The 11,048-nt window shown below is 38.8% G+C and overlaps 1 protein-coding gene across 3 annotated transcripts in view; it reads left to right on the forward strand.

Annotated features, from left to right (window-relative positions):
• The window catches only part of LOC148426885 (dnaJ homolog subfamily C member 5-like), an 11,608-nt gene extending 5,560 nt beyond the window's left edge, over positions 1-6,048 (forward strand). For all 3 annotated transcript variants that reach the window (XM_088408316.1, XM_088408317.1, XM_088408315.1), the window contains exons 4-5: positions 2,617-2,788; positions 2,870-6,048. In XM_088408316.1, coding sequence (XP_088264442.1) covers positions 2,617-2,788; positions 2,870-2,970 — 273 coding nt within the window. In that variant the 3' untranslated portion in view covers positions 2,971-6,048. The remainder of the gene's footprint in view (positions 1-2,616; positions 2,789-2,869) is intronic.
• Positions 6,049-11,048: the final 5,000 nt, after the last annotated feature.

Genomic DNA, 11,048 nt, shown 5'->3' on the forward strand with positions numbered 1-11,048 from the left:
CGTAAAATTGAAAAAATGGCCAAATTGAAGCGAACAGAACGGCTAACAGAAGATTAGTGTTATTTTGAGAAACTTTTGTAATAGCTAGTGACCTCTGTCGGCAGAAACAAGCACTGCAGTTGATTTGGAAAAAGACTCGTTTGAATTGCACACACAAACACTGAAGTGGAATCCTATTACGAAATAAAGGTTTATTATTAATGAAGATTTTGATATGATTTATTGTTTACGTTTTTCTGTTGTGGTCACGTGATAGTTAATCTCTCAAAAACATTGTGACAGACCAATTTATAATATAAATGAATTGTTTTCAAACAACATTTGGATTTGGAGACACGGGTCACTAGCTTGCAAGTTACGGTCACCAACCTGTCTGTCCAATTTCATTAGATAATTTACGAATATATTGGACGATGCAAATTATCAGGTGTTGAAATATGGGGTAAGATAGCTGTCAAAAAGACATGAGTGCACGACGATTGGCGGCGCGGATGACTCGCAGATCGACTGATAGCTGGTAGTTTAGCGTCACCTCATCTTAATTTGCTTATTCATATCCACAAATGCAAAAGATCAGATCCACAAATCCAAAGGAGAGGTTCATGCAGGGACGTGAAGTCGCGTCTCGCGTGGTCATAGTCATGCTAACGAGAGTTGTATTCAAAATGCCTTGCACTCGCAAGTTTTCAATTCGTAAACTCGACACTATTTTGAGTCCTACTCATACAAAAACAAATCAAACTCAACCCAATTCTGAGTCGTTCTCAAACAAATTGTTGACAGCCATCTAACTCCATATACAGTAAGTCAGGTCTGCGAGTACAAAGGTCAAGTGTAGTCAACCAGTCGTGTGGTTCACCATCGTCAGGCAAGGGCAGAAGCAAGGCAGGGTTTATATTGGCGCAGCATTTTTCTTCCACAGCCAGAATATCCAAAAGGCACGTGTGGGTAGTTATGACAAATGGTAGCACACAAATTGGGTGGTTTCTGCTCCATGAGATTGAGTGAAACAAAATGTGGTACTGAAATTGTGATTGAAAGTAGCCAGTGAGCTGTCGTGGTGTTATGTAACATTTTGAAAATATTGTGAATGCATAATCAAAGATTTGTGTCTGTGTGTATGTGTGTGGTATTTATCACAATTTCTATAAATTACACTTGGAACAATATCTAACAAAAAGTCATTTTTAAACTACAGAGCAGGGATCCCCGACCTTTTTATCACTGCAGACCAGTCAACGCATGAAATCTGAGCTATAATTTAAAATATGAGCTCATCATTAACACCAAACTTATGTGAGCCCTCAGCTTGTTCCTCTCTTCACACAGATGCGATGTCGGCATCTGAGGCTGTCACCAGCTCATCTGGTTCGGTAACAAAAATATAGAGAATCAGTTTCTTGTCAGTTTGGGAGTCCTTTTTGGCTATGAAGTAGCGCTCTAAGTCCTGACAGCAAAGAAATCATTATTTCAAGTAGGACTCCTGACATTGCCTGTTAAAAGCTTTCGTTTTCTTCGTCTACGTCTGTTTCTTACTCATTTCACTTGTGAATGAAATTTTGGCACTCAAGTGACCGAAATGAATCCAAGGGAATCCAGACAGTCTTCAAAATAAAAATCAAAATAAAATAGCTTTTCAGAGCCGGATATATCATTTATATTGTAAAACTGTAAAGCAAAGAAAATACTGTACACGAAACAAAGGCTGTCAGCGTCTCTCTCTTCAATATCAAACATCGCTATAACTCAGTTACTCAGGTAAGTCCCACATGCAAGAATACAACTGAATAACTGAATTACAAATGCTATTCATTTCAATGGTAAATGGATTTTCACTTATATATGCTTTTTATAGCGCTTTTCTGCCTTGGGTACTCAAAGTACTTTACACTAACTAGTCATTTACCTAATGCATGAGGAGCAACTGGGGGTTCAGTGTCTTGCTCAGGGACACTTCGACATGGTCTTGATGGTCGGGGGATCAAACCCACAGCCTCTCAGCTGGGAGACGACCACTCTACTACATTTATACAAAATGTTAATTAATTGCAAATGAATACTTATCAATGCAAAACCTTTGCATATGCTAACATATACCAAGGGGAAATACCTGGCACAAATGAAAATGCTAACAAGCTAAACACATATAAGGCAGCACTATATAACACACTGAAGATAAGAACTAACATTAGCTAGCATGTTATCCGCAGTCAAAAGTTGTTGGATCAACAAACAAATTAATTTGCCGTATATTATCATAAATGAATTAACATTCTTACAAAAAAGTACAACTTACGGATACTCGTGAATCAGGTTTCACAGAGACAGAACAACGCATGTATCACCGACAGTGACTGCTCTCCACTGAAGCAACCAGAGGCGGCGCCAAAATAAACAAAGATCAAGCCAAACAAAGCACAAATGAATTAACTGTCAAAGGATGAAGCAAATCAGTTCCAAAACATCATTATTTTAGGTGCGGCCCATGTGGCCCAGTACCAGTTGATCCACAGACCGGTACCGGGCCGCAGACCGGCGGTTGCGTACCTCTTGTATAAAGGCATACATTTTAGCTGTTCATTGGTCTTCATTTTCTTGTATGCGGTGTCCTCGCAGGCCTTGTTTGTCTTCTGCTGCTTGTCCACCGGCTGTTACTTCTGCTGCTGCCTGTGTTGCTGCTGTAACTGCTGCTGTGGCAAATGCAAACCTCGGCCACCCATGGACCAGGAGCCCGATTTCTATGTGTCTCCTGAAGATTTGGAGGCCCAGATGACAGCTGATGAGAGAGGTGAGCAAATGCTTTCATATAGATGGAAGAAAATAACACCACTCTTTCTTCTAACACGTGCGCATGCGTCGTCTCTTACAGATGGAAGCAACGAGCCCATTATGGTGCAGCCATCGTCTGCCACAGAAACCACGCAGCTCACCGCTGAGACACATCAAAGCTACAGGACTGACACATATTAGAGATGCACACACACTTACACGCATGCACACACACACACACGCATACACACTTCTACCTCTGTGGTTTCTCCATGTTCAATAATTGGTTTAACATTCATTTGTTCGATTTATAATCGGAAATCAAAAAATAATCCATACCACGCAGTACTTTTTTCATCCGTAAGTAGAAAATTGCCACAGGCCTAACTTTGATTTCCAAATGTAGTCCAAATGTAGTCAATCCGAATGACCAAACGGGTTGAAACTGCTTCTTATGAACACCGTAATTGGAATAAAATAGGTGCACCTGAATAGACGCCTTTCGAGATAACAGGGGTGGTATATTCCGCTTGCTAATTTGAACAAACATCCCATAAGCCATAGGTCTTGAACTGTGGTCCTGGAGGCCGGTTACCTGCATGTTTTCTGGTTTTCTCTCCTCACCACACCTGTGTGATGAGGAGAAAAGAACGGAAAGCATGCGTAATACCGGCCCTCCAGGACTGGAAGTTTGACACCTGTGCCATAAGCAGTTCAATCAGCATGTGATCTTTGCAAGCTTTGTCTTGATGTGAATGCATAGTGGCATTCATGTATACATACTTTGAAACGGCAGCATCTTACCGCAAATCTTCTGCAATGGGAGAACTTGTTTTAAGATACTATTAACTTGTTTTTATCAAACGTTGTTTTGATAAAAGCGTTGAACTATCGCAACTACTGTGCTAAATAGACAAATGAACTCCCATCTTGACAATTCATGTGATGTGCTACTTTGACCCAAGAACGTCTAGATCAGGGGTCACCAACGTGGTGCACCAGGTAGCCCCCAAAGATCACATGACTAGCCCCGTAGGCCTGATCTGCAGATAGCTTGCAAAAGATAGAACTTTGGTGATTTTCTATTAATTTTACACACAATTATAGATATATTCCATTTACATTACATATTACATTTGATTTACATATTTACTACAGCTGTTCCTTAATTATTATGAAAAATCATGAACATGATCGGCCACTCCACATAAACTGGTAGCCCTTTGTATTACTCAGTACCAAAGAAGTAGCTCTCAGTTTCAAAAAGGTTGGTGACCCCCGGTCTAGATTCTATAATGGAAATAGACAAAGCAAGTAAAATGTCAGCACGTCATTTGAACAAAACTGATATTTTTATTCATTTTTCCAACCATTGCACAGTGAACCGCATGGAGGACATGGCTTTTGGTTATAATTATTTAGGACCTGTAATGATGATAGGCACTGTACTAACCATATGCACAGGATAGGATGACAAACACATTTATAAAATGATCGCAAGTAAAATGTTTCAAGTGGGTAAGCTTAGATCAGCACCAGGTAGTGTGTCAGTCTGCCATGATGAAAAAGGAATTAAGTTTAAAGGCAACTTTGAGCTAAGACACAAAATGCGTTGAGTGGCTATCAAGTGTTTGTGAAAAAGACTGGTGGCGTGGGCATTAAGATGACGATATTGGCAAGGAAATACAGTGGTACCTCTACTTTCAAAATTAATTTGTTTACGGAAATAATTTCTGAACATGAATCTTTCATAAGTAGACCCACTTTTTCCATGTAATAGGAAATAATCCGTTCCAAGTCCCCAGAAATGCTCCTGTGTGTATTATTATTAAAATGCATCAAAATGGTAACAAATACGTAGTAGAAATACATTGGTGCATAATATTCGAAATATATAATGTAAAGACTAATTAGAAAAAAAAACCACACTCCTAAACCCTTTAAATTAATCATATTCATTGTAGCAGTGGTCAATATGAATTCAGTTCACTTGTTTGCCTTGAGGTGGGGGTGGTGATGAGTGCAGACAGTGACACTTTTTTGGACGTTTATTTGTACATTTTTATTTGATATTTCCAGTGATCCAGAAATAATTTACAAGTCCACAGGAGCAATAATATTTATTTTTAGATTATTTTCATTGTGTAAGTTTACTTTAGTTTGGGGTCAAGCAAAGTGCTTCCTGTGTGATGTCATTGTTAATATGCTAATGATGTACTAACAGCGCTAACGTCAGACACAACAGCCCAAAGTGGTATGTTATATTGGGTTTTGATGTGAATATGTACAATGTTAGCCGTAGCTGATGTCAATTTTATGTATGTTAGTTCTTACAGTGTAAATTCTTGGTGGGAAGTGTTGATGAAATGAAGTAAAAATGAAAAGTGGAACACCACAGTAAACATTGGTGCAAAAAAAAAAAAAAAATAGTGTCTCTTTTGTGGGCAGGCCGGCATAATAAATTATAAAAATGCATCACAAACTGTAGTAAATACGGTAGACGTCACAAGTTGTGATAAGGTATTACATTACAGTCTTGTTGGAGCGAGCTGGTGTCTTGTGTCTCATATGCCAACAATGTTGCCTTTCGTGTCTTGAATTTGCTCTCCTTGCTGAAATCAATATTTTAGCGCCGAGGCATTTCGTAACCTGAATTTTTCTTAACGAGGCTTTTGTAAGTAGGGGTACCGCTGTACTTGGGAAAATACTTCCTGACATCTGGAAAACCTACTTTTGCACACTCACACACGAGCACAAAAACAGGGGCGGTGGGGCGTTCTATTATAGTACAGACATCCCATTGACGATGCATTACCTAACCCTTACCCTAATCTCAACCAAATCCAATTCAAACCTTTAGTCTAAAACCAAGGCTTGACCCTCAAGAAGAGGTCTGAACTTATGGGGTTCACCAAAATGGTCCCTACAAATGTAAGAGGTCCCCGCAAAGACAGAAGAACACAAAATTTTGTCTCCACAATTTAGCAACAAAAAAAAAGACACACGCACGCACACCCACAAATCTTTGGGTTGGACATACAGTGATCCCTCACTATATTGTGGTTCAATTTTCGTAGCTTCACATTGCGAGTTTTTCAAAAATGTATATGTTGACCGTAACATATTGATTAAGACACATTACGTCAGTGCTTTACGGCAGCACATAACTGATATACAGCAATAACACTCCCATGCTCATTCCAACGTGAACCAGTCTACCAGCCTGTTAATATAAGGTCTTGTTCATCCGCAAATAAAGACACGTTTGTTTAAACTAAATCACTGCTTGTCATTCTGCATCAAGTCATGGCATTATATGAGGACGTTTTAGGTCAAAAGAAGGAACAGCAGCAACATTTCTTCTTCACAGTTCTAACAGGCTTCCAGCAATTGAATGTTGAGCGAAAGCTATGAGTGACGTACATGTGGATAAGGGCGGCTGCTTGAGGCTGCTTTCTTGAGAAAGTCTTTATAAATTAGTTTGCCTGGGTTGGAACCCAGGTGCCAGGAGCAGTCAGGGCCCTCCCTATCCTATCCTATCCTATCCTATCCTATCTTTTTTCTTTTTTTTTTTTTTTTTTTTAATCCCAGTATGTTGTTTTTTTTTTTTTTCTGTCAATCAGTTTACATTGATGACATGGGTAAATCTGTACAGCACCAAAACTGTAATTAGGGTGTGTGCCAAGAGGGCCTATGGGAAATCTTAATAGTGTCACAAGTCAGGACTCCTTCTAAGGAGGCCTATCACAGGGGTTCTCAAACTTTTTGGAGTCAGGGACTCCTTTTAGAAAGCAAATTTCTGAGGAGCCACAAACGAAAACACTAAACACATACCAGGCAACACTATATAAGACACTGAAGATAAAAACTAACTTTAGCTAGCATGTTACCTACAGTCACAAGTTGGACCAACAAATGACTGATTTTGGGCATATTAGCATAAATGATAACATTCCAACGAAGAAAACACAAGAAGGAACAATGCGTGTGCACCGACAGCAACTGGTCCCAACTGAATCCCGTCCTTCCCCACCACAAAATGCACTATCAACAGTGGCCAGCGGTGGCGCCAAAAGCCTAAGCCAAATAATGCACAAATCTAACTGTTAAAAAGATCAACTAAATCAGTTCCAAAACCCCAAATTATTTCACGGACCCCCTGGGGTCCGCAGACCCCACTTTGAGAACCACTGATATAGTGAACTGCCTGATGATGAACCGATGGCTTTAAGGGTTGAGCTTTAAGGAATTGAGTGTTACCAGGACTATCACTCCAAATATCCCAGAATCGATCAGATTTTAAAATGTCAGTGTTAAATTTGGATTGTACATCAACTAGGCCCTCTTCCTTTTTCTCTCAATTGGCCCCACCGCCTTCTCTTCACCTGGTGTCGGTAACATGTGGGGTCGTGGTGGTGACATTTGGCATAAATGGGGCCCTTTCTGCGGCTTTCCCTAACTAGGCGACTAGCATTAAAACTGCTGCGAATCCCGGACCTGAAGCCAAAATCAGCGACAAAAAGCAACTAACATGAGTCAACATAAAAATGAGATCGTATTTAGCCCGTATCATGCACAGCTGCAGAGTATATACAATACATACGTATACACAAACATGGGAAGAGACTGCTTATATAAGATACTGTACATTTCCTTGCTTGCTCTTCAAATGCAGCTTTGTCTTTGCCATGTACAGTGGGCCCCCGGTTTACGAACCCCCTGTCTTACGTATGTTCCATCTTATGACGTGGACCGCGGCGTTTTTTTGTCCCCCTCTTACGCAAAAACCTTTCGTCTTACGAACCATCCACTATCCAAAATAGTGCGGACACACTGACCGTGCCGGTCAGTGTGTCCGCACTATTTTTTTCGCTTTGCTGCATCAACAAAAACAACTTTTCTTGCATGTCACGGAAATGTCGATATGCTATTGGTCGATTAAGGCAGTCACGGAGATGCCGATATGCTATTGGCCGGCGTCACGTCAATCACAGAAATGCCGATATGCTATTGGCTGAACTCCCTCACCTTGCTTGATGGCACGAGCTGGTCAGTGTGTTATGAAGACTTTGCAAACTTTTATCTGTTAGACATGGCTTCTAAAATTGCAAGTGGCTGTAAAGGAAGAAGTAAGAGGATGATGACAATAGAAACAAAGCAGGAGATAATAAAAAAATACGAAGGAGGCGCACGCATAGTTAACCTTGCTAGTGAGTATGGCCGTAACCGCTCGACAATCGGTACAATTCTCAAGAACAAGGAAGCCTTCAAAGCAAGCAAGTGTTCTAAGGGCATGACTTTCCTTGCCAGGGGACAGACCTCGGTCAACAACAAAATGGAAAAGCTTCTTCGATTATGGATTAAAGAGAAGGAAATCGCCGGTGATGTTCTCGTTTAAAAAAAGTTCTCATTTTAAAAAAGTTCTCGTTCAAACAAAAAAAAAGTCATTGTTTAAAAAAAGTTCTCATTTGAAAAAAGTTCTTGTTTAAGAAAAAAAAATTCTGCTGGTTCATCTCTGCTCCCCTCCGCCTCCACCTCGACCCACCACCAGCTCAAGTCACGTCGCCCCAAAGGTAAATGTCATTTTTCCTTTGTATATTTGTTATTTAATTTAACTGTACAGTAGATTATGTTAATAATTGTGTTAATATGTGTACAGTATAAAGTTGTGATGTTCTTACCTAAGGTTTTTGCGCACGTTGCACGCATTCACTAATTAACATAGGTTTGGATTGCCCGTCATACGTGCCTAGCCGCTGAACGGATTAAGGTGGTAACACGGGGGCCCACTGTATTTTGGTTGGGGATGCTTGAAGTTGTCAGAAGTACAGTGCTAAAACTATGGGTCCCAACAGAAATGTATGGAGTCCCAAAAATTACAAAATTTAAGGTTCAATCTATATTTACAAAATGTAACATACTAACAAATCACAAATCAAAACACAAATTGCAGTAACATTTATTAAAATAATAGAATAAACATACATGAAGTCTCCATCATATTCTTCATATTACAACCACAACCAGTCAATTTTGGCAGAAAAGTCAGTTTAGCTTCAACATGTCAACATTTGCTCCTCTTCTTGAGCTTCAAAAGTGTTTCTTTTTCGCTTTTTACTTTCTGGGTCATTGTTGCCTGATTGTGTATTACTTGACAACAATTTTGCCGAGTTGATGTTAAACAAACAAACAAAAAAAGGTAGCACAAGATTTCCAAGGAAAATGCACGACTGTTGCCCAAATAAAAAATCATTTTATTTCTCGGTACATTTATGACAAACCATAAATGAAAATAACCTTTTTTCAGGTGAGCAGCTAAATTGTATGTGCAAAGCATTAAGCGTGTTCCATTTTGTTCAAATCTGAGCGTATCCGGAGAATTAGGAGTCAAAATTGTAACCTTTATTTAATTTTAATGTATGTGAAGAGGTATGGGGCGATATCAGAACCTGCCGTTATAACCGTTAGGAAAAAATATATTATTGAAATGACAGCTCTAAAATATAAAATTTTGAAATCTTTTTTTGGTGAATAGCCATTTTTCTAAACTATATTAACAGTTATATTCATCGTATACATGCAAAACAATATTTTGAAAGCTGATGATGTTAATAGTACAACATGGATTTTGTCATTTCATGTCGATGAGTCCATTTCCTCCTCTGGCACGCACACAATATTACCCTTGTATTGGCTGTCAGTCTCGCCTGCTCGTTTTCAAAAGCCGAAAACCTCCCAGACAGCCAACTACGTTTGTTTGGAAGGGGGGAAAATTTCGATTGGTTTGTCTTCTTGATCCACTCTTAAGATCGATGGACTGTTAATTAAATGCCTCGAAGGATATCCGATGGAACGCTCCATGAAAATAGCATCAAATTAGTAACGTGATTGGCTAAGGCAGCCAAACAAACAGTATGATTCACCTTAAAAAGACAAACCAGGAAGTGAACGTCAGATCTTGATTGGCCAAGTAGGAGGTTTTAATTTTCTACTGAAATGTGACTTTGACTTAAATAAGCTCCCCATCAAACTATCCACCTTTCATCAACAGGTGTTACATTACTGGAAAATGATTTACAAGCATAACTTTAGTCCTCACAACACCCCACTGTGGTATTGCAGATACATCTTGTCGAATAAAAAATCATTGTTTTATCCTACTTGGGCAAAGAAAGGAATTTGGTCAATAATGCAACTTCTGGACAACACTGGAAGGCTATGCCATTTGAAATGTTTTCTTCAAAATATAATCTACGAGATGAAGAGCAGTACAATAAGCTCATCATTACAATTCCTCAATCTATTGTGATGATGGCTTTTGCTTGTTTTCAAAGTAAGGTAAATGTAGCATTACCTTTGCTTTTGGTGGATGGTTGCAGCGTCAATCATGACAGATTTTCTAATCTAAAAATTCGGCAAGCATTTGTTAAGGAAATGTATCCATTGTCTTCAAACAGAATTACAATTCTGCAATATTTTTCAAAAAAAGAAGTTAGAAGTTTGCGATCCAAATATTTTCAATTTCCCATTGCCCCCAAAGCAAAGGAAATTCATTACAAAATCCTTAATGGGGTCTATCCCTCTTCTGAACTCCTAAGACTGCGTTTTAATTTGGACCACAACAACTGTGTATTTTGTGATGAAGACATTGAAACAACGGAACACTTTTTTTTTTTTTTTACTGCAAATTTGTTAATGTATTCTGGGAAGATCTGTATGACTGGTTGTTTCCTAAACTGCCTAATCTGTCTGTTCTGACAAAAGAAAATGTCCTGTATGGTATTTCTGTTAAGGAGTCATCTCATGACCTGGTCATTAACATACTCATTGTTCTTGGGAAATTCTTTATTCATAAAAATAGATATTTCAAGTCGAAACCTAGCTTCATTAGTTTTCATATGGACTTATGTCAATATTTTAAATCTTTAAAACTTATGAAGAATAAAAACTCAATGAAAATGTATGGGTTGGTGGAGGACCTTGATCTCTTTAATAACCCCTAGCTCCTCCTTTTTTTTTTCTTTTGTGTTCCTTTGATTTATTTTGTTCTATTTGTATTTGGTGTGGCTTGTTTGTATGTTTTGTTTGACTTTTTTTTTTTCGTATTATTTGTATACGTTGGACTTGTCTGCTGTGGATTGGATATGGCACACTGTTGTGCCGCTATGTTTTGTATATATGTATATGTGTTTAAATTTGGAGTTTGTTAAATAAAGTTCGAGTGAAAAAAAATCTTGATTGGCTAAGGCAGCCAAAGAGTATGAGTCATATCGAGAGCA

Source organism: Hippichthys cyanospilos, chromosome 2 (assembly GCF_059441005.1).
Source record: "Hippichthys cyanospilos isolate Australia breed blue-spotted pipefish chromosome 2, RoL_Hcya_1.0, whole genome shotgun sequence".
NCBI classification, from domain to species: domain Eukaryota; kingdom Metazoa; phylum Chordata; class Actinopteri; order Syngnathiformes; family Syngnathidae; genus Hippichthys; species Hippichthys cyanospilos.